Below are 24,477 nucleotides of genomic sequence, written 5' to 3'. Positions count from 1 at the left end.
GCTCAGACCCAGGTCTGGGGATGGGGCATGGAGCGCCCTGCCTCCCCAGGTACCAGGGCTCGCCCATCTCCACGTGATCACTGACCCGGAAGCTCTCTGAACCCCTGGGCCTTTTGGGTTTTGTAAGAAGATCTCCTAATGAAGGCGCCATCGATTAGATCAGGGGCCATTGGCTGATTTAACCTCCAGCCCCTCCGCCCTCCCTCCCCCCCCCCCCCCCCCGGGGATAGGGGGGTGGGCAGGAAAGTTTTAACCTCTAATCCCAAAGGTTGCTTCCCTGGGCAACCAGTGCCCACCCCCCAGCCCTGGGGAGGGGTCCAAGAGTCGCCTTCATTAACATAACACAAGACACCTTTACAGCCCGGAGCACTCGGAAAATTCTAGGGGGTTGGGCGCTGACAGCCGGAAACTGGGGTTGATGAGCAAACACAACTGAGGAATAGATATTCGTTCAGGTGACCACATATCTACTCCGTACAAATCCCGGTACTACAACATCCTTCATGGCTAGAGAAATACATGAAAAATACCTCAGATAACACGACTCCACCATGAGAACGGCCAAAGTAAGGAGACCCCAAAACCCCACGTGCTGGCAAGAAGGGGAGTCCTTGGAGCCCCCAGATTGTACATACGCTTTGGAAAACAGTCCAGAAGTTGATTATAAACTAAGACTCACTAAACACTCATCCCAACAGCTGCACTCTCTACAAAGACATTGTCTTAACACCGACAGCAGCTTTTCTCCTACATAGTCAAAACTGGAAATAGCCACCAGGCTCCTGCGTGCTGTGTGGCTGGTCTCCTGCTCTGGTCAGTGGCCCGGGTAAGGAGCCAGGTGCATCACGTGGGGGAATGTCTCTCATTGGGGGATTCTGAACCTGCCTTATGACTATGTTGCCCTTGATTTATGACTGGGTGAAGCTGAAACCCAACTTGTGTGTGTGCCTCCATAGCGTGAGAGTACCACTTGGCAAGTGAAAAAGGAGTTACTGGTACATACAACACACGCATAAATCTGGAAACATTTGGCTTCAGACACCAAAGGTGTATCTCGTACACGAAGTTCTGTAAAAGACAAATCTAGGGGTGCCTGGGTGGGTGACTCAGACGGTTAAGCATGTCCCAACTTCTGCTCAGGTCACGATCTCGCGGTTCATGGGTTCGAGCCCCGCATCGGGCTCTGTGCTGACAGCTCGGAGCCCGGAGCCTGCTTGGGATTCTGTGTCTCCCTCTTTTCTCTGTCCCTTCCCCACTTGGGCTCACTCTCTCTCAAAATAAATAAACAAACTTAAAAAAAATGTAAAAAGAGAAATCTAAATCTCATCCAGATGGCAGTAAGCAGGTAATTTGTTCCTGGGGTGGGGTAGGCTGGGAGGGGGCACAGGGGATTTGCAGGGAGAATGGAATATTCCATCACGGCAGTGTTCGCCTAGGTAAACAAACATATCAAGGCTCACCGTGCATTTACTTGTCATCGATTATTGTATAGATCAATAAAGTTGGTTTTGACCGTTAATTGTATTTCCGTTACCTGAGGAAGGAAAAATCAGTGACGTGGTATAACTTCTAAAAAGATACCATTTGTGATAGCAACAAAAAAATAACACAGTAGCTGGGAAAAGGTGTGAAGAATGGTGTCCGTGGCCTTCACGGGACAGTCTCACTACCCTGTGCTGAGACGCTGAAAACCTAACTACACCACACGTCGCATAGTGATTGCGGGATTCCACGTGACACCAATCGAACCCCCAACAGAATATTCTCACCCACCTTGACAAGTTTGTAAAATGTATAGACTTCCCTGTAGGAGGAAAGCGAGGTAGGAGGGTTTGCCCTATCAGACACAAGACACCGGAAAGGTCTAGGAAGAAAGCCAGCGAGGTGCAGTCGGGGGTGGCCTGATGGGTCTCCGGAACAGACAGAGACGTCCGGAGCCGACCCGGGGGCCGAGGAAAGCGCGATGTCTGTCCGAGATCCACCGCATATCCGTGGAGTTATCCAAATGGGGGGAAATGTGTGATTGGATCATTGTACCCCACCCATAGACATAAAGCCCAGATGAACGCAATAGTTACGTGTGAAAGGGAAAACTAGGGTGTAAAAATAAAACAAGGAGAAATCTACAAATAAAAACTGGCAGAATACACCTGACTACCCATGTTCTCGATTTCCCCCGAGAGGCATCAGCCGGGCACAGAGAGTGCTCACAGGAGAGACCAGCCCCAGAAAGCAGTGTGAGGGTACACGGGGACATAGGGGTGATAGTCTCATGGGAAGCAGTTCCTGGGAGCAGAAAGGGATGCCGTGGGCTGGAGGCTGGTGCCCCCTGCTGTACATCCCTCGCGGCCGCTGAGCCTCTCTTGGCTAAGCTCCTGAAAGGGGTCTAGAAAGACCCCTCAGGACCCCGTGGAGTCGTCTTTCCTCCATGGCTCCTTAGAGAGAAAACTATGAAGGGGAAAGGAGGGGCCTGAATACAAAGAAGAAGGTGAAATCAGGGCCTGAAGCCCAAGAGAGAAAACGAGAAAATGCAGGGCCCTCCGCCAGCACACAGGCCAGAGCCTGCCAGCCAGCTGGGTGTGCGAGGGAAGATGTCAATGTCACCAGAAACGGGCGTCCTGATGAGTCCATCTCTGAACACCCTGCCGGTGCCTCCTTCTTTTCCAAGGCCATGAGGGGTGTGGGGGGAGACACCAGGAGACAGACACAGGATCAACCATAGGAACCCCTGGTCTGTTAGAAAAAGTCCAGGCAGGAAGAGAGTCCCAAAGGACCGACTCCTAATTATGCATTCCACGGGGCCAGTGTTTCCCAGGGAGGGGGACCCTGGTACCACCGAGGGTCTGGAGGTGAGACAGCATAAAGAGAAAAGTTGAACAGGCTGGGGAAGGGGCTAGAGGTGTATCAACGTAGAAGGCGTCCAGGGGTGGGGACGGGGCCAGGAGCACAGACAGAATCCTCCTTGTAAGCAACAAGGATGGGGGCACCTGGGTTGGGCAGTTGGCTAAGCCTCTGAGTCCTGGTTTCAGCTCAGGTCATAAGCTCACGGTTCGCGAGTTCGAGCCCCACATCGGGCTGTGCACTGACAGCACGGAGCCTGCTTGGGATTCTGTCTCCCTCTCTCTGCCCCTCCCCTGCTTGCGCTCTCTCTCTCTCTCTCTCAAAATAAGTAAATAAACTTAGAAAAAAATTTTTCAAAGTTTAAGAAACAAGGATGGGGGCGCCTGGGTGGCTCAGTCGGTTAAGCAGCCGACTTCGGCTCAGGTCATAATCTCACGGTCCATGAGTTCGAGCCCCGCGTCGGGCTCTGTGCTGACAGTGCAGAGCCTGGAGCCTGTTTCAGATTCTGTGTCTCCCTCTCTCTGACCCCCCCTGTTCATGCTCTGTCTCTCCCTGTCTCAAAAATAAATAAAATGTTAAAAAAAATTTAAAAAAAAAAAAAAAGGATGGAGCTCTTAGCTGCCCCAGGTGGTGAATGGGGATCCAACTACTTGCAAAGGACTTGGAATGGAGAGAAGTGTGGAATGGCTGCAGAGCTGAGAAGCCACGCATGTGCAAGGGGCGAGCTGCAAACCCAGAAGCCAGCTGCAGCAGCAGCGAAGCAGGTAGGAAGTGAGGTGATCCTCAAGAGCTGGGGCGGATCTGAGAACCAGGAAACATCACAAGGCTCACGGTAGCACCGTGACGACAGTGGGAGAGCACAGCACCCGTCACCAGAGTGCAGGGAACCCTGGCGTGGGCAGCGTCCCCCGAGAAAGGGACGAGGGGTCGCACACGGGCATCACAAATGGTGACTCTGGTGCCGTGGCTTTGCCATAAAAATACAGGACCGATTCCTCACACCGCGTGAGAACATCCGCTTTATCTGCTTTCAGTAATGACCCATCTCAGCTCCGAGATCCAATGGTTAGAGCCAAGCTCCCCGCAGAGCCAGGAATAAGGAAGCCGATTTTCATACTCAGAACCCAGATCAGATGAAACGTGGGCTTCCTGCCCAAAGTGAACTTTCCCTGGGGAATTACAAAGGGCACAGAAATGCACACATGAAATCAATCATCATAATGTTTGAGGAGACCAAATATGGAAACTTCTGCTCACAGATGTTTGTGAACCGAGATGATCAGAAGGGAGTCTCTGCACGGCTCTGAGGGTGCAGTCAGTTCACATCTGAACCGATCTGAAAACAAGCCAGAAGCACAGCCAGCCGTCGGGGGTCCAGGTGGAGACGGGAGTTGAGCTAGGTGCTCTTCCTGCCCCTTGTCTGTCCTCAGTACCCCCTGCAACTAGACGTCTCTCAGATTTTGCCTTCCTAACTCATGACGCTGGAGGGGGGTAAGCGAGACCCTGAGGTTCAGAGAGGTTGAGAAATCTGCACAGACACACAGAACTGAACAGCGACAGGGCCAGTGTGGACTGGGGGCAAAGCCCAACTTTTTGTACTTCAACGTCTGTTCTGAGTGAGGGAGGAGTGGGTAAGCCGTGGGGTGGAGATGCCTGCACACCCAAACCCCCTAACCTTCCCAGAAAGAGGCTTTTTTATACATTTTCCACACGCACAAAAGGACCATCAACTATTTCAGGGTTATGAGTTCGGACAGTTTCCAAATGATTTTCTCTATACCATGCTTTTATATCAAAAAAAAAAAATGTAGGGGTGTCTGGGTGGCTCAGTCGGTTAAGCATCCAACTTCGGCTCAGGTCATAATCTCACAGTTCGTGAGTTCGAGCCCCGCATCAGGCTCTGTGCTGACAGCTCAGAGCCTGGAGCCTGCTTCAGATTCTGTGTCTCCCTCTCTCTCTGCCCCTCCCCTGCTCGTGCTCTGTCTCTCTGTCTCAAAAATAAATAAAAACATTAAAAAAAATTGTTAAAAATGCAAACACCACTGATAAACATCGTACCGGACGTGTCCAAGATTATCTATAAACTTTCCGTTCTCTTCCTGCAACTGAGACTTGAAAGATGAAGATCAGATATTTTAACATGCTTTACATCCAAGTGTCTTAGATCCTTCAATGCCAGGAAAGAGAAGCTTCCAGAACATTCAGAACCCTCGAAGTCAAACCCCCTTGATTCTGACTCTTCCCACAGGAAGCACATCTGCTCTTTCTCTGTGCAGTCTTCGATGCCGTCAGACCCCCTCCCCGCTCCCCGCTTTGCCAGGCAGCCACCAGGGTGGCCAGAGCCACACAAGCGATTCTGAAGTCAGACTTTTAACCTACAGAAACCAAACTGTTATACTCAAATGACGTTTGCTAATCAGCAGTCACTTTGTGGTTCCAAGAACAGCCATGGAAAGAGGAAAGACCCCCTACCCAAACCAGCCATTAGCTGGAAACATTATCACGTGAGTCTGCATTTAACAAAACTGATGTTCTTGGAGCACCCGGGTGGCTAAGTTGGTTAAGCGACCGACTCTTGATCTCGCCACGGGTCATGATCTCACGGTTCATGAGTTTGAGCCCCGAGTGAGGCTCTGTGCTGACAGCACGGAACCTGCTTGGAATTCTCTGTCTCCCCCTCTCTCTCTGCCCCTTCCCTGTTTTCTCTCTCTCTCTCTTTCTCAAAATAAACAAACTTTAAAAACAAACAAAACAGATGCTGCTGTAACTCTAGACTCTGTGCTGTTTATGATCTCCGACCTCTCCCAAACTGTTAGGCTTTACTAAAAGCATAAAAGCTCGTTCCCATGAATTCTGAAAAGGATGCTTGTGTCTCTCTTACCGAGAATGGTGCTCCGTGGCTCCCTCATAGCTCTGGTTCCGGCAGGTCGACCCCGTGTTGCAAAGAAGGCCTTGGACAAAGGGGAAAACGCCTCGGCTGGGCAGATCCCGAGGTTGCAAAAAACCTAAGTGTAGATTCAAGGGAGAAGTGCGTCCATATAACAGAATACCTATTTGGTCAGAAGAGTAGTGTCAAATATGATGTTATTATATTTTTAATCCTCTTATTCAGTTAAAAGAGGTCTGAGCACTCAAACAAAAGAGAGAGAGGAAAGGAAGAAAGCCTTCATATGGAACACCTTTCCGTGGGTCTGTACTCACGCTTCAGGGCAGAATGGCCCTGACCAGCCTGAGAGCCGCAGGACTCACTCCCTCCCAGCTCCCAGAGGGGCAAAACCCCCCTTACACAGCCATGCCATGCACACAGTCCTCTGTAAACCAGCTGTGGGCGGGAAGAATAAGATAGATCCTTCTTCTCATCTCATACAAAGATTTAGCAGTTTTTTAGTTTGGGCAAAATTTTCAATCGAATACACCTTGGATTCTTAAATGTATACGCGTAGTTGTTAAAGACCATATAACGCAAAGAAGTTTAGACAAAACGGATAGGATCCAAGGGTTTTCAGGAAGACTTTGCTGCAACAATGCCCCTGACTCGATCGAGTGGAGTTCATCTGTGCCCCATGCCTAGAGCCCTCCACGCCCCCGATGGACGGATGGCAGCGGTTGAGATGCTGATGACCGCAGGCAACTTGGAAGTTACTGATCTAACGTGAGGTAGCTCATAAAGTCTTGGTGAAAGGCTCTCCATGCGAGCCTAGTTTGGTCTGGGAAATGATCACACTCTCAGGACGTGGAGACTCACTACCCCCAGGGCTCAGCACAATGCTTTGCACATAGAAGACAGTCACTAAACTTTGGATGAATGAATCATTGAATGAACCATTGGTGGAGCGAATGAATGAATGAATGAAAAATGAACAAGTAGTCTCTCAAGCCACAGGGGCAAATGGAGTTCTTAGCGAACACAAGACCCAGTGCACTAGGTCCAGCCACACCCCTTCTCTTCAATCATAAAGAACTCATTTTATTTCTTCTCCTGCCATGGTGTCTGTGCCACCCAGATCATTCCTCTCCTGCACACCTGTAGTCCCACGAAGTCTCACATGTCGGGCCCCAGTAGCCTTTCCCTAACATGGACTGGCCACCTCTCTTATGAGCGCACATGGCCCCCCTGCAGAACCCCATCATGACATTTTCCCCACCATATTGAAATAGTCTGACATGACAGCAAGCTCTAGAAGGACAGGGAAAATATCTTGTCCACTAGTCTGTCTTCAGCAAGGTCTTGGACCCAGCAGGCACTCAACACATATTTGCCAAAAGAATAAATACATTAATTATTTCGGATAGTGACACACTATTTTAGATAAGACCCATCCTTTAATAATCTTTTATTCATGTAACTTTTTCAGAACTAACCACATTATCCACATTTCTAGTGGCATAAATCTGATAGAAACAAAACAGGCCATCATTTCTCAAGCAGTAATGCTGTTGAGATTTCAAACCAAATGAAAAAAAGGGTCTTTCTGATAAAGATCCTGGAGCAGAGGAACTTAACCAGTAATGATTTATCAGTGCATCACCACCATCATTGCCATCATCATCACCATCATCATCGCCATCATCACCACTGTCACCATCCCCATTGCCATCATCATCATCTTCATCATCATCACCATCATCACCATCATCACCATCATCATTACCATCATCACCACCATTATCACCATCACCACCATCATCACCACCATCATCACCACCATCACCACCACCACCATTACCACCACCATCATCATTATCATCACCATCACCCTCACCACCATCACCATCATCACTACTGTCACCATCCCCATTGCCATCATCATCATCACCATCATCACCATCATCATTACCATCATCACTACCATTATCACCATCACCACCATCACCACCACCATCATCACTATCATCACCATCACTATCATCACCATCACCATCACCACCACGGTCACCATCCCTATTGCCATCATCATCATCATCATCACCATCATCACTATCATCATTACCATCATCACTACCATTATCACCATCACCACCATCACCACCACCATCACCACCACCATCATCACCATCATCATCACCACCATCACCATCACCACCACCATCATCACCATCATCACCATCACCACCATCACCACCATCACCACCACCACCATCATCACCATCACCACCACCATCATCACCATCACCATCATCATCACCACCACCATCATCACCACCATCACCACCATCATCACCATCATCATCATCACCATCATCATCACCATCACCACCATCACCACCACCATCACCACCATCACCACCATCACCACCATCATCATCATCACCATCATCATCACCATCATCATCATCACCATTACCACCATCATCACCATCACCATCATCACCACCATCACCGTCCCCATTGCCATCATCATCATCATCACCATCATCACCATTATCATTACCATCATCACCACCATTATCACCATCACCAACATCATCACTACCTCCACCAACAATAACATCATCACCATTATCACTATCACCACCTTCATCACTATCATCACCATCACCGTCATCACTACCATCACCATCCTCGTCACCATCGTCACCATCATCATCATCACCATCAGCAGCAGCAGCATCACTATCTTTGCCACCAACAACATCATCACCATCGTCATCACTATGACACCATGATAGCTGTCATCACTGTCACTATCATCATCGTCATCATCACCATCATCACCAGCACCATCCACACCACCATAACCACCAATGCCATCACTATCTTGTTGATAGACTAAAGTGTATCTGTCACCTTTTACCTCTTCTTCTACTCTTTATATATCTATAATAGCATCTAAACCTATTCTCACAAAGGCAGTTTAGTTAGAAGAATAAGTCTATATGCTAGATGGAACAGGTATGTGTGACTATGATTCTTAACAGAAAAAAATATAAATTGATGCTTACTGGCACATACCCCGGAAATATAGCTATTGTGGTATCACAGTGAACCTTATGCGTTCATTCCACTCAGAATTCACAGTTTATAAACAACAGAGGAAAGAGCTGCATTTTCTTCCTTCAGAGGGTCTATAATGCAAGAAGTGTAGCCAAAGTAACACTCACAATTGTCTCTGTGTCTGGGAGGCTCTTGAAAACGAAGCACTGTCAGAATCATGAAGAGGATACATGGCCAAAAGAATTCAGCAAGAGAAAGGACCTGAAGAAGGATGTCGGGAAAAAAAAAATTAGAGTTTGAATAAATGGCAAAGCATTGTAATAGCCCCCTTGCCTGCAGGATGGGTTGCTGCTCACTCAGGCCTCCCTTAAAGGAGGTCATTGTCGAGGCTTTGGGTGGCTCAGTCAGTTGGGTGTCCAACTCTTGGTTTCGGTTCAGGTCATGATCTCTTGGATTGTGGGTTCGAGTCCCACATGGAGCTCCATGCTTCCAGTGCAGAGCCTGCTTGGGATTCTCTCTCTCTCCCTCTCTCTCTGTCCCTACCATGCTCTCTCTCTCTCTCAAAAATAAATAAATAAACTTAAAATTTTTTTAATTAAAAAAAAAAGGAGATTATTGTCATCCTTACTGAGCGTCTCTGAGAACACTGATTTGAGCCACGGGTCCATGGTTCGTTCGTCATCTGGACCCGCGACTGTCACCTCCTTGTACGTTTCCCAAAACACTTGTTTTCTGTTTCTTTCTTTTTTGTCCACATTATTTTTTTTTAATGTTTATTTATTCTTGAGAGAGAAGGAGAGACAGACAGAGCATGAGCAGGGGAGGGGCAGAGCGAGAGAGGGACACAGAATCTGAAGCAGGCTCCAGGCTCTGAGCTGTCAGCACAGAGCCCGACGTGGGGCCCAAACCCACGGACCGAGAGATCATGACCTGAGCCAAAGTCGGCCACTCAACCGACTGAGCCACCCAGGTGCCCCTGAATTACTTTCTTAAGACTGGAACAAATTTCTGAAAGTCAGATTACTGGAGCCAAATCTCCTGACACAGACAACAAAAGAGCCACATGTAACAATCACGGTAATTCGCATAGCTTTGCGTCCTCAGTCAAAAAAGACAAAGGAATTACCATGGATGCATGGAATTTAATTATTTGAGAATGAAATACCCAAGGTTCAGCCCAGTGAAAAACTAATTAAGAGGAAAATCCTCAGGGCACTGGGTAGTTCAGTCGGTTAAGCACCAACTCTTGGGACTCTTGGTTTCAGCTTAGGTCATGATCTCATGGTTCAAGAATTTGAGCCCCGCATCGAGCTCTGTTCTGACAGTGCAGAGCTTGCTTGGGATTCTCTCTCTGCCTCTGTCTACCCCTCCCCTACTCACACTATCTCTGTCTCTCTCAAAATAAGTAATAAAAAAAGAAAAGAATTATCCTCGATTATCACCAGATTATTCTTTTTTTTTTTTACATTGTTTTATTTTTGAGAGACAGAGAGAGACAGAGCATGAGTAGGGGAGGGGCAGAGAGAGAGAGACAGAATCTGAAGCAGGTTCCAGGCTCCAAGCTGTCAGCACAGAGCCCGATGTGGGGCTCAAACCCACAAACCATGAAATCGTGACCTGAGCCGAAGTTAGACGCTTAACCAACTGAGCCACTCAGGCGCCCCCAGATTATTCTTTTTGTCCTCATTCTTCCGTGGTTTTATGGTGGATCATGTTCTCCTGTAGACTTCCACTCGTATCATTCCACAAAGACAAGAGTTTATAACCACACACCAAACAGGTTAGGCACTCAATAATGCATGAACAAAAACCTAAAATCTGCAGGTTAGGGAGGTAGGGGTACCCAGCCTAACACTAAAGACGGGTTTTTTTAGACTCCCAGTTATAATGCTTTGAGCTAAAACAAACTTTTCGCCTCTTTGGTTCCTTTGCTCTTTGAACTGCTCTTCACAATTCTTCCCTGTAAGGAAACGGCATCGAAATGCGGCCAGGAGGGTGTATGTGGCCTGAAGCCATAAAGACAAAACACAGGTGGAAAGGTTTCGATCCCCACTGTAGTTAAAGAAAAGAAATCACCGCTTTTGAAAGAGTTCATGATGTAATATTTCTTGTGCCAGAAAGTGCATCATTATGGAAAGTTCCCTGACCGAGTGCGGAAATCCAATATCATATATCTTTATAATGGGGCAAATGTCTGCAGGAGGCCAACCTCTACTCAAAGGATGGTGATTAAAACAGCCAGAGAGGTCAGGCACACTCAGAAGACCGCCAATTCAAGTCATCTAGCTCATTCTCTAGAACAAATAATCATTTCTTCAAGTATGGGAGTAGGGGTGTGGTGTGGGAAGGTTCCATAACTAGTTCCGGCTGAAACTAAATGTGCAAAACAGAAAACATGCCACAAATTCAGCAATGACTTGATACCGTTAAGAAGAATAAATATAGGAGCACCCGGGTGGCTCAGTCAGTTAGGCGTCAGACTCTTGATTTCGGCTCAGGTCATGATCTCACAGTCATGATCTCCATGCTGACAGCACGCAGCCTGCTTGGGATTCTCTCCCTCCCTCCCTCTCTGCCCCTCCCCTGCTCGCCTGCTTTCTCTCTCTCTCAAAATAAACAAATATATTCTCTCTCTCAAAATAAATAAATATATTCTCTCTCAAAATAAATATACTTTGAAAAAAAGAAGAAATACATAATTAACTTTCTGTTTTAAAAAATTTTTAAATAGCATATGATAGCTATTTTTTAAGACAGAGAGGTATAAAGAACACAGATAATGGTCCATAGACCCAAGACTCGTACGTATAACAACTCTCGATATTATAAGTAATTACATATATGCATGGTTAGGAAATTTAAAAAGTACAGAAAGAATACAGCCATTCTCCCAAAGGATAAATTATCTCAATTGTTTTCTTTTTTAAAAAAAAATTTTTTAAGTTTATTTTATTTTTGAAGAGAGAGAGAGACAGAGTGTGAGCAGGGGAGGGGCAGAGAGAGGGAGACACAGAATCGGAAGCAGGCTCCAGGCTCTGAGCTGTCAGCACAGAGCCCGATGCGGGGCTCGAACTCATGAACCGCGAGATCATGACCTGAGCTGAAGTTGGATGCTTAAACGATGTTGGATACTAAGCCACCTCGGCTCCCCTCAACAGCTTTCTGAATTCATTTTTTTTAAAGTATATATAAGCCTAACTAATGTTTTTGGAACAGGCTAGGCATTCAATAATGCACAAACAGAAATTTACACTCTATCAGGATAGGAGGATACGCGGTTTTACACTAAAGAGGATGTCTTACTGGGGTGCCTGGGTGGCTCAGTTGGTCTGACTCTTGATTTGGACTCAGGTCATGATCTCGCGGTTTGTGGGTCTGAGCCCCGCATTTGGCTCTGCACTGAGAGTGTGGAGCCTGCTTGGGATTTTCTTTTCCTCTCTCTCTGCCCCTCCCCCCTCCACAAAAGAAATAAATTAACTTAAAAAGAGTGGACACCTGGGTGGCTCAGTCGGTTAAGCATCCAACTTCAGCTCAGGTCATGATCTCACAGTTCATGAGTTCAAGCCCCGAGTCAGGCTCTGTGCTGACAACTCAGAGCCTGGAATCTGCTTTGGATTTTGTGTCTCCCTCTCTCTCTGCCCCTCCCCTGCTTGTGGTCTGTCTGTCTGTCTGTCTCTCTCAAAAATAAACTTAAAAATATTAAAAAAAATTCTTAAAGAAAAGAGGGCATCTTACTATTTTAAAACCCACTTTATGTACTTTTTTTCTTTCTGTCTGCTTTTTTTTTTTTTTTTTTTTTTACTGGTCTGCACATCATTGTCTCCTATTTTCTTTTTGAGTTAAGGAATTTCTTCATTGGTCCTTTGTCGGCTTAAAGTATTTAAGCAATTATTTTCTCCAGTGTCTTATTTGCCTTTTAATTGTCAAAATCTTTGATGCAATCAGTTCATCAATCTTTTTATTTATAGCATCTGGATTCTTGTTCCTACACATAATGAATGAATGATCATCATTCAAGGGACCCTTATCATGGCCAAACTAAAATAGGCAGTGGCAGCTGTGAAGCTATAAGAATTTACCTGTCCAGTCCTCACTTCAGTGGAAAATCTCCAGTTTCAAATGGAAATAACATCGTTAAAAAAGCAAAACTCTACATCGTATAATCTAGCAGTTTCTTAAAGATCTTTAACTGAAACAGAACCCCAGTTACACTTTAAAAAAATAGTATCTCAGGGGGCGCCTGGGTGGTTGAGTCAGTTAAGCATCCGACTTCGGCTCAGGTCATGATCTCATGGTTCGTGAGTTCGAGCCCCAAGTCAGGCTCTGTGCAGACTCTGTGCAGCCTATGTCTCTCTCTCTCTCTCTCTCTGACCCTCCCCTGCTCGCTCTCTCTCTCTCTCTCAAAAATAAATAAACGTTAAAGAAAATAGTACGTTAGTTTTTTATTTGTAAGCTAATCACCAGCTGCTCCAAAAAGCACAGGTAGGGGGGAAATCTCCCATTGTTCGAATGTGAAATAACTCCGTTCAGAAGACAAGTATCGAAACACCCAGTTCTGCTGTGTCACTGCCCATTGTGAGCCAGTGAATCACCTCCTTTCACAAGACTCTCTCCCAGAGGCGCTCAGAGGCTCTTTCTCATCATATTTTTGTACCCTGGTTTCCTTCTCATGTGTCCTCATTGTCCTGGAGTCTTACCTGACATTTTTGATCCCCTCCCTGCTAACTGGGAATGCTTCCCCCCATCGCCCACACCGTGGGCCCCCCACGAGGGGCTTCCCCGCACTGGAAGGGCCGAGAACAGACAGCACCCATGCTGTCCCCCCTAAGGCAGCCCGGAGCAGATGCTACAAGATGCTGTGCTCTCAAGAAATTAATCAGCTTGGAGCGCCTGGGGGGCTCAGTCAGCTGGGCATCCGACTTTGGCTCAGGTCATGATCTCGCAGTTCGTGAGTTCGAGCCCCGCACTGGGTTTTTTGCTGTCAGCACAGAACCTGTTTTTGAACCTCTGTCCCCCTCTGTCTCTACCCCTCCCCTGCTTGCGCTCTCTCAAAAATAAATAAACATTAAAAAAGAAAGAAAGAAAAGAAAAAAAGAATCAGCTGGGAGAATCACCTGGGCTCACAAAACAGCAGCCACTGGATCAGACGCCCACACAGCAGGGTCCCAAGCGGGGAGCTCCCACCAGGGAATGGAAAAAGTATTCAGTTCTGCACCCCAGATTCCACAGTCGCCCTCCCCATGACCTCAATGGGTGCCCCTCCTTGGTTCCTAAAAACACAGCTGAGACGCAGCAGCATTTGGCGGAGACCTTCACAGCACACACACAGAAATACATACGTCAACGGCTCTCGGGTAAAACATTGGTGTCTCCTTACAGACTTTTTCTTCTTCCAGACAGAATGAGACGAGACAAAGAAAAGAAGGTAGAGGAGAAAGAGAGCCAACTTGTCTTTATATAAGATGAAAGCCACAAAAATGCCAAGAAACAGGTCTCTAGAGCAGATCGAGCAAGTTCAGTCCTAACTCAGCCCAGCAGCTCCAAACCTGTCATCCTGGGGGGCCTCCCCAGCGCCCGCATCTGCGGGGTGAGAGCCCTGAAGGCATCACCTCCCTCCTTCTTCCCGCAGGAGTCAGAGAAAGCTGCGAGCAATAAACGAAACACGGAGAAGTGAGCAATGAGTCCGAGTCTGTTGGAGAACAACTTCCCCGAAATCGGATGGAGTGAGTATGCTATAAAATGCTGGACGAAAGGGAACCCGGGGGGCTCAGTCGGTTAAGCATCTGACTCTTGATCTCGGCTCAGGTCATGATCTCACGGTTCGTGAGATCGAGCCCCGGATGGGGGTCTGTCCTGACAGCAGAGCCTGCTTGGGATTCTCTCTCTCCTTCTCTCTGTTTGCCCCTCCCCTGTTTACACCCTATCTCTCTCTCTCAAAATAAATGAAAAATTAAAAAAAAAAACTTTAAATGAAAACTATAAAAATAAAACACTGGAGAAAATTCCAAAGCGGAGCACAGAGCCCAGAGCCCAACCAGGGTAATAATGTCTGCATCTCCTCCCATGGGGATGTGAGTCCTCCCTCATCCCCACCACCCACCCTGCCATTGGCAATCAGCATATATAGGGTAAGCTCAGGGACCACACTGGGGTTTGAAGGAGAAATCAGACTGGTCTCAGATCTATCGACAAGAGAGTCGAGAACAAACACAACACCCGGCTGAGCCCTCCCAGAACGAATCAGATTAAAAGCGCAAAACAGCTGTCTAAGCATTCTGGAGGAATCACCCAAACACACAAACCAAAGTCATAAAGCACGACTGGAAAAGAAACAACCCAAAGAACATGAAATTTCTTTACAATAGCTTTGTAAACAAAAACAATTTAGTAAGAGCAAACTTTCGGAAAAAAGAGCTCAAAAGAAAAAAAAAGATGGTAAATGAAAAAGAGAGGTTGCAGATGTAGGGAAAACACAACAATAACAGAATGATTATTGTGGAAATCCAAAATTTAGACCTAGAAACTACACAGAGAGTAGTCGCTGGTTGAATTTGAATTTCTGCATCAGAGGAACAGTCTGAGATCACAACGGGGATTTTCTTTAAAACATTTTTAAAGGTAGAACCATAAACACAGAAAAGCATCCAACAAATACAACAAAAAACATGCTCAGAGATAGAACACAGAACTTCCCGGAAATAGAGAAGAGTTGTTCTAAAGACCAAAAGAATATGTTGTATTTCAGGGGGGAAAAATAAGCTGTAGCTGAGCTATGGCTATCGAGCCCCAAAGATAAAGGAAGATTAGCACAGGTCTCCAGAAGGGGAGAAAAAAAGCAACTCACTGAAAGGAGGGGGAAAAATCAGTCCAGCCTCAAATATATCTTCGCAACATTCAGTGCTGGATGCCGACGCATCAGTATTTACAAAGTTCAAAGAGAAAGAAAGTGTGATAAAAATATGATAACCAACCTAAATGGCCCTTAATTGAAAAGCAACATACGAATATTCTCAATCGTAAAGAACACAGATCATTTATTAACCTGAGCCAAGATCAAGAGTCAGACTCTTAACCGACTGAGCCACCTGGGCGCCCCTCCAACCAGTGTTTTATTCACTCCATCCATTTTGGGGCAAATTGTTGTACGACTTTGGATTCTTTTCATCTGATTATGTGAAGCCCTAGTCCATGAAACCCAAGGGGGAAATCTGGGCAATGACATCCGGCCAAAATAAAAAATGGGGCAAAGTTTAATACCCAGTCATGTCACCTCTGATTCTGGTAGCACATCAGCTAGAAACTACAGGACTCCTGCTAGGAGAACACAGTTCTTACTGCATGGCTGGACTTCCAGAAAGAAATCTCCAGAGAGCTGGGGTGAGGAGAGTGGCAAAAAATAAATCAAAGAGAAGAGAGAATCATAAGTTGAATCTTTAAGTGTAAGATTTAGTTATAAAGGAAAGTCCCCTCAAGGGGAATGGAGGAGAGGCAGGTAGGGCAATATTTAAATAACGAATGCCTGAGAATTCTCCAGAACATATGATGACAGAGATTCATTGATAATGGAAATATAACATTTACCAGGAAACATAAATCCACATTAAAAACTCCAGCACAGTGCAAAGTGTCTGTCTTCGGCTCAGGTCATGATCTCACAGTTCCTGGGTTCAAGCCCCATGTCAGGCTCTGTGCCGACAGCTCGGAGCCTGGAGCCTGCTTGGGATTCTGTGTCTGCCTCTCTCTCTCTCTCTGCCCCTCCCCAGCTTGTGCCCTGTCTCTCTCTGTCTCCCTCTGTCTCTCTCTCTCTCTCTCTCTCAAAAGTATTAAAAAAGTTATTTAAAAAACCCAAAAACTTCAGCACAACTAAGTCAAAGAAAAGTTCTCAAAAGCAATTCAAGAAATAAAGCCACACCATGTCAAAGGAATGGTCAGATTTGCGAGGGACTCAGCAAGAGCAAGAAACCAGAAGATGATTAAATATCTTTAGATTCAGACAAGAGGCTTAAGAAAAAGAACCATCATAAATAGAAAGGATCACAACGTAATAAAAGAAGTGAGAGGAGAAGAAGATGCAATAATTGGAGGCATTTATAAACTTATTAAACGTCCTCAAGAAAATAGAAACCAATAAGTGATAGAAACACAGAGAGAAAATTAGAGGGGCGCCTGGCTGGCTTAGTTGGTGGAGCTTGTGACTCTTGATCTCAGAGCTCCACATTGAGTACAGATTACTCAAAAATAAAGGCTTAGAAAAAAAGGCAATCACGAATTTACTTTCATCCAAGAAAATTCAATACCTGTCTCTCAATAATTCCCTACACCGGTAAGAATCACTTAGAAAATACTTTTTTTTGAAATAGTACTTTTTAAATAAGATGCCGTTTATAGTTTTGACAAAAGTATAAAACACCTAGGGAAGAAAATTTACCCAAAATACGTGCAATTCTTTCATGAAGAAAATTGTGAAACTTTATTGAAAGATACCAGAGACAACCGGGTAAACAAACAGAGCCGTTGGCGACGCACAAGCAATGTCAATATCACGAAGGGGTTCATTCTACCCAAGCTAGTCCAAGGGCTCAACGCAATTCCAGTGGAATCCCGACAAGTTTTTGCTTGTTGCATTTTGATTTGGCAGGTGTCGATTTTAATGAGCTGGTTCGGGAATGTACCCGGGAGATCAAAGGTCAATATCCAAGACAATTTTCACCAACGGCTTGAAAGGATTTGTCCTCTCACGTATCAAAACTTCCTATAAAAATAAGATGGGAAGACACAGCGTACTGTCAGTTCAGCGATACAGAAACTGACCTGAGGAGAGGCAAAGAGAGCCCAGGAACAGAACTTGGCATATTTGGAAACCTGATAGAGGAAGAAGGTGGTCAGCGGACCAATGGCAGAAAAAGTTGCTACTCAGCAAACCACCAGGTCATGGGTGATCTGCAGAGTCGGGGAGCAGAGGCAGGGAGGTATCCGATCCTGAGCTCTCATTTTATACAAAGCTCTAAAAGTGAGAAAAAGAAACTTTAAGATGTTTATAAGAATACATGGTGCACCTTCTTCATGTCTTGGCGGTCTTAAACACGACAGAAAAAAGCATGAACAACAAAGGGAAATTAAGCCATATTAAAATTAAAATCTCTATTCTTCAGAAAAGCTATTTTTTTAGAAGTGTCATTTATATAACAAAATTTTTAATGTTTATTTTTGAGAAAGAGACAGCGCACGAGCAGGGGAAGGGCAGAGACAGAGGGAGACACAGAATCCGAAACAGGCTCCAGGCTCCAAGCTGTCAGCACAGAGTCCGACGCAGGGCTCAAACCCACAAACCACGAAATCATGACCTGAGCCGGAGTCGGACACTTAATGGACTGAGCCACCCAGGAGCCAGCCACAGACTTGGAGAATCTGTTTCAACATATGTAATTGACATTCCAGAATATATACACATTCCTACAAATCAGTGGGGAGATTGATTACCCCATAGAAAATACTCAAAGGATAAGAGCAGAGAGGAGCAAATTAGGAACACCCCATAACACACACGACAGGGTGCTCGGTCTCAGCAGTAGGAAGTACTTAGGAAGATGCAAATTAAACCCCAACAAAATACCATTTTACACCCACCAGTTCAGAAAAAAGTAAAACCTTTGACACCGCCAAGTATCGGTGGGGACACGGGTCCACAGGAACTTTAGAAAACAGCCCGACAACATTAACAAAGCGGAAGGTGCACATTCTATGACCCATATATTTCAACAACTATATAATAAGTTGAAGCATATTAATTTATCTTTATTACACTGGTTTGAGCCTATGAAAAGGGTTCAAGCTGGTAGGTAATTACATACATGAATCAAGATGTGTGTCCAAGAATGCTTATGTTATTTTGTGAATGAGAAAAAAGAAACCGGAAGTCATGCAAAAATACAGGAGAATGTATCGTTCAATTGCTGTCCACTGAGCAGTGAAAATACGTGCACTCAGGGGCTCCTGGGGGGCTCAGTGGGTGGAGTCTGTGACTCTTGATATTAACTCAAGTCATGATCTTCAGGTTGGTGGGTTGGAGCCCCGAGTCGGGCCCTGTGCTGGCAGTGTGGAGACTGCTTAAGATTCTCTCTCTCTCTGCCCCTCTCCTCTGCTCTCACTCTCTCTCTCTCTCTTTCTCTCTAAAAGAAAGGGAGGGGTGCCTGGGTGGCTCAGTTGATTAAGCCTCCCACTCTTGATTTCTGCTCAGGTCATGATCTTGAGGTTCGTGGGTTCGAGCCCCACGTTGGGCTCCGTGCTGACAGTGTGGCACCAGTTTGGGATTCTCTCTCTCTCTCCCTCTCTCTCTCTCTCTCTCTCTCTGTGTCTCTCAAAAAATAAATAAATAAACATAAAAAAAGTTTTTTAAAAAAGTGCACTCATCCATCCATCCATTCATCCATTCATTCATTCATTCATTCATTCATCAGGGAGTGGGTCGCAAGTGTCAGGCACTGAGGAACAGCAGTGAACACCCACGGCCGAGTCCCTGCCTGGGAGGATGGAGCAGATGTATGCATACACATCCCAAGAGTGCGGTTCCCCCCGGGGATGCACATGTGCGGACGACCAGGCCCTGTCCTCACACCCTTCGTCGGCATAGCCCTGGACCGTCTGCAAGCTCGTGCTCATCTGTTATTTTAGCCTTCCACCAACCAGTGAGGTAGGTCACGTTGTGCACAGTCTGTTGCCCGGTCTCCTTGGACTAGTTTTCAAGGGAACCTGAATCAACCTCAGGCCTGTGGATGAAATAAACACTTTCCCATCTTACTTGAACAGAACGTTTTATGAGTGGAGCTTAATGAAACCCATTTTTAAATCCTCAGGCTTACGCGGGCAGTGTGTGGTTTCGGTTACAACTGAAAACCACAAAGAACCAAACGCCCTGGTACAAAAAGCACAATTGCTGATGAATCAAGAAGGAAGGAGGCTCTTACCAGCAAGAAGGTAGTCATGAGACTCATGGAGGAAAACATCATAACAAGTTTAGAATATCAAGGAAGCTGAAGCAAAGCATGTAATTAGTCTGCTGCTCGGTCTTTGGAAACAAAGGGCTTTGCCTAGAGCGTGAAATTCTATTGTGTCTCTTTGGGGCGCGCACGGATCTCTGGATGTCAGCCTCTCAGAAGAGGGGACTTTCCCAGAAGTATTATGAGGTCCTGGCTGTAAACCCTGCAATAAGAGAGGGTCCAAACAAAGCCTGACTCAAAACCAAATAGCAACCATCCACCCAGTTGGCCTAAATCCATTGCCACCTTGACCTGGGACTTCCAAACCCCTCTCCAACAGAGTCCAAAATTCCCTCTCTAAGAGAGCCTGTGCAAATCTTTATGTTGGCCAATGAGTTAGCTGGGGGCCGAGAGATAGAAATGGATGAGTTCTCTCGCTCTCCTACTTTTTTGTTTTTGTTTTTGTTTTTTTGGTGCTGTTACTTTTTTGGCTTTATATTGAAAAGCAATTGCTTTTTATTCAACACTCACATACTAAACATTCATGTTGAAGCTATTCAGGGTGTCCAAAACAGGCTCAACCAGGGTCTCCTGGATGGCTCAGCTGGTTAAGCATCCGACTCTTGATTTCAGCTCAGGCCATGATCTCACAGTTTGTGAGATGGAGCCCCACATTGGGCTCTGCGCTGGCAACGTAGAGTCTGCCTGGGATTCTGTCTCTCCCTCTCTCTCTGTCCCTCCCCAGCTCATGCTCTCTCTCTCTCATAATAGGAAAACATTCTTTTAAAAAATTAAAAACAACAGGGGCACCTGGGTGGCTCAGTCAGTTAAGTGTCTGACTTCAGCTCAGGTCATGATTTCATGGCTCGTGGATTTGAACCCTGCATTGGACTCTGTGCTGACAGCTCAGAGCCTGGAGCCTGATTCAGATTCTGTGTCTCCCTGTCTCTCTGCCCCTCCCCTGCTCACACTCTGTCTCTCTCTCTCTCTCTCGAAAATAAACAAACATTAAAATAATAATAATAATAATAAGTAATTTAAAAAAACAAAGAAAAAGCAATGGTGATACTGGAAGATATACAAACTAAACCTGGCCAATAAAAATGCAGAAACAAACAAAAAGGAACAACTGTTGGGGTGGGGGTCGGGTACTTGAAATCCATGCATTAAGGTCTCAATGAGTAAACCACAGGAGAAAATCACTAGCCTCCTACTTACAAAATTGGAAGAGAATTTGATGGGCAATTTATTATTTTTTAAATATCTTCTTTTTAAGTAATCTCCACATAGCCCCAGCGTGGGGCTCAAACTCACAATCCCGAGATCAAAAGTCGAGTGCACCACTCGACTGTGCCAGCCCGGTGCCCCGATGGACAATCTAAATAAGGGAAAATACAGATAAAAATGCTCCCTTTGGGAGAACCCCGGGTGGCTCAGATGGTTAAGCATCCAACTTTTGATTTCAGCTCAAGACAGGATCTCACGGTTGCTGGGATCAAGCCCCACGTTGGGCTCTGCGTTGACAATGCAGAGCCTGTGTGGGATTCTCTCACTCCTTCCCTCTCTCTCTCTGCCCCTCCCCTGCTCACACTCATTCTCTCTCTCAAATAAACTTAAAAAAAATAATAATAATAAATAAATATAAAAATATTCCCTTTTACGCTGATGTCTCAAAAGAGAAGATTAAAGAAAGTTTAACGTGCCACCAGACCTGTACGAAGTCTGGGCACACAGACCACACACACGCGCTCAGTTAGGCCAACACAGGCCGGGAAAACACAACCCTGGACACACCGGTTGGTAGCCATGACTTGCACGTCCCTTTTGAAAGAAAGCTGGCCGGCAGGTAGCAGAAACCACAGCAATGCGTAGTAGTTTGGGCTCCTTTTGGCTCGGATGTACCACTGTTTGGAACGTATTCTAACATAATTGGGGTGGGGAGGCACCAGCAGGCCCAGCACCAAGGTAATGCTCCGTACGACATGATGCATCAAACAGAGCTTTGTGGCCATGGTTCTCATACCGCTGCAAACAGGGAAGCCCTCCAACAGAATGCCTCATTACAGCAACTCTTGATGACCCAGTGCCCCAGGCAGGGACGTGGAGGTGACCAAACCTTTATCTAGCAAGGGGTAGAGTTCTGCACAGGGTGGCCAGGCCAGGTGGGGACCGCTGCCCCCCGGGCCCCGGGCAGGTGGCCCCTGCTCTCAGCCTCCCTCATCCGAGAAATGGGAATGAGAAGTCCTACGCTGCAGGGGCATGGGGAAGACCAAACAGGCCTGGGGTGGGGGACCTGAGGAAGTTACGATGCACAGGGGAGACAGGACACTGGAAGCACACAGGAAAGGGCCAGGGCTGAGAAGACATCCCAGGTCCCCCAAGGGCAGCCACAACACCATCTCACCTTTCACCATCAGTCCCTCCTAGCAGCCCTGTGTCCCTCACACAGCTCCTAAGTCTAGGAGAGGTCAGGATGGGTGGCATGCACATGCCTGCTTGCCTCTTCCCCGCACCCCCCCCCATCCCTAAGGAGTGGTTGTTTTCAAACGGGGGCCCTCGGGTGCACAGGTTAGACTCTGCCAGGAGCTCTTGCTTGGAACCTGCAGGGCGACAGGTGCCTGTGAGCACAGCCTGGGGACAAGCCCCTGCTATCTGGTCCAGGACTGGGACTGTGATGTCCCTCCCTTGGGTGAGCACTGATTTAGCCACAGGCAGACAGGGCAGGAAGGGGCCCCAGATGTGGAGAGAGCAACTGACACAGCTGAGTGGCAAATGCAGAGCTGATCTCGGGGCCCCAGGGTGACAAAATGTATGTCCTCCTCAGTCTCCATGGTCCCCGGGACACAGCCTGGGCCTGTAATACAATCTCACAAAACAAGCCTGAAGTCTCCCTTGCCCTTCGTCTCTGGAGTTATTGTTACCAGGAGGTTGGTTTTGTTTTATTTTGTTTTAACCTTGCTCGTAATCCAAAACCCAGGCTTATCTGAGCCAAAGTAAATAAAACAGGGAAACTCCAAGATTCCTAACAAGACCCACATCCCGGAGTAGGGAGGGGGCACCTCTCTGGAAAAGAAGATGATTCTGCTTTTGGTTTTTGGTTGTTTGTTGTTGCTTTTGTTTTTGTTTCTTCGTGGAAGCCACATGAATTCACCATGCTAAATAGAAACTTCCAGAACTAGCCTTTTGAGGATCTTGCCATTTTCCCTTCCCATATGTTGGTAACATTTTCAGCAGAAAGGCAATGTAAACAGGGTTTTTGTTTCCTTTCCACCTTGACAAACAACCACATTGAGAACCGAAAAATTGGATGCCTTGTTTCTGAAACCCAGTTCGTTTTCTACACTTTTGAAAGACTGGATCTTCTGACATTCTTTTTTATTTTTATTTTTATTTTTGAGTTTATTTATTTATTTTGAAAGAGAAAGAGTGGGGGAGGGGAAGACAGAGACGGAGGGAGAGAATCCCAAGTAGGTTCCACGCTGTCAGCACAGGGCTCGGTGTGGGGCTCGAACTCACCAACTGTGAGATCATGACCTGAGCTGAAATCAAAAGTCAGATGCCTAAACTACTGAGCTACCCAGGCGCCCCTGGATTTTCTTGCATTCTTCAACTTGGGCCTTGATGCAGGACAGAAGAACATCTACAGCGAGCAAAACTCTAACACACTTTCTGTGCAGAAGGTGTGCCCACTGCCCCTCAGAAGTGGTCTCTGAGCTCCACTCCATCATGTGTGCTGAGACCATGAGGAAGAAAAGGAAGATGAAGGTAAGGAACTGGAAGCATATTAAGATCCATCAAAATGAGGGGCCCCTGGGAGGGTTAGTCAGTTGAGAATCAGACTTTTCAGCTCAGGTCATGATCTCCTGGTCTGTGGGTTCGAGCCCCGCTTTGAGCTCTGTGCTGGCAGCTTGGAGCCTGGAGCCTACTTCAGATTCTGTGTCTCCCTCTCTCTCTGCACCTCCCCCGCTCACACTTTGTCTCTCTCTATCTCTCAAAAAGTGAATAAACGTTAAAAAGTGAAAAAAAAAAAAAAGATCCATCAAAATAAAAGCAAAGGCCCTGTGGCCAGCGTGGTAGGAGCAGGAGAAAGGCAAAGAAACCCACGTGGCCTACACACACGCCTGCACCCCCCCTAAAGATACAAAAAGACATTTGTGTTTCAATATTCAATTTCTGAACCGCTTTTCCTGGATCACTGTTCTGAGTAAGCTGAGACACACTTGAATGACCTTCAGTGACCCTCGATGACCTTTGGTGAAGCCAGTTTCCCCCGGGGGTCAGGGCCACCTGCCCCCCAGCACCCCTGCCAGGGACAGCCTGCCAGCCAGAGGAAAGAGCAGCCATGGAGGCCGTCCAGGGGTCTTTGCAGGGGGACGTGGATTCCCCTGAGGCTCCCGCGGCTGCCCGAGGACACCCTGCCTCCCTCCCTGCCATCTTGCTCAGCAGCGCCTGGTCTGAAGCTCCAGGGGTGCATGGGTGGAGGCCACCTGCTCTCAGAGGTCTCAGAAGGCACCCCTCAGGGCACCCCGCCAGGCTCCACTTTGAACCAGCAACCAATGAGGATGCCCTGACCACAGGGATGGCTAAACCACCAGAGCCACACAGGCGGTCAATTCTGCTGAGTGCAAGGTTACCAGGGAGCAGGGCTGGCACCACCAGGACAGCCGTCTGGGAGAGCGAGGCCCCAGGCTGTGTCCCAAACCCAGCTCAAGAGGCCGGGTCCTT

General features: G+C 46.8%; 1 protein-coding gene across 1 annotated transcript in view; it reads right to left on the bottom strand.

The window, feature by feature from the left end:
• ABCA13 (ATP binding cassette subfamily A member 13) overlaps positions 1–9,157 on the bottom strand; it is a 366,745-nt gene extending 357,588 nt beyond the window's left edge. The window contains exons 1-2 of the mRNA XM_042977198.1: positions 8,944–9,157; positions 5,723–5,846 (exon numbers count right to left, since the gene is read on the bottom strand). Of these exons, the coding sequence (XP_042833132.1) occupies positions 5,723–5,846; positions 8,944–9,157 (338 nt within the window). The remainder of the gene's footprint in view (positions 1–5,722; positions 5,847–8,943) is intronic.
• Positions 9,158–24,477: the final 15,320 nt, after the last annotated feature.

This window comes from Panthera tigris, chromosome A2 (genome assembly GCF_018350195.1).
Source record: "Panthera tigris isolate Pti1 chromosome A2, P.tigris_Pti1_mat1.1, whole genome shotgun sequence".
NCBI lineage: Eukaryota > Metazoa > Chordata > Mammalia > Carnivora > Felidae > Panthera > Panthera tigris.
Note: the sequence above shows the minus strand (reverse complement) of the source record. Positions and strands in the feature narration are given on the sequence as shown.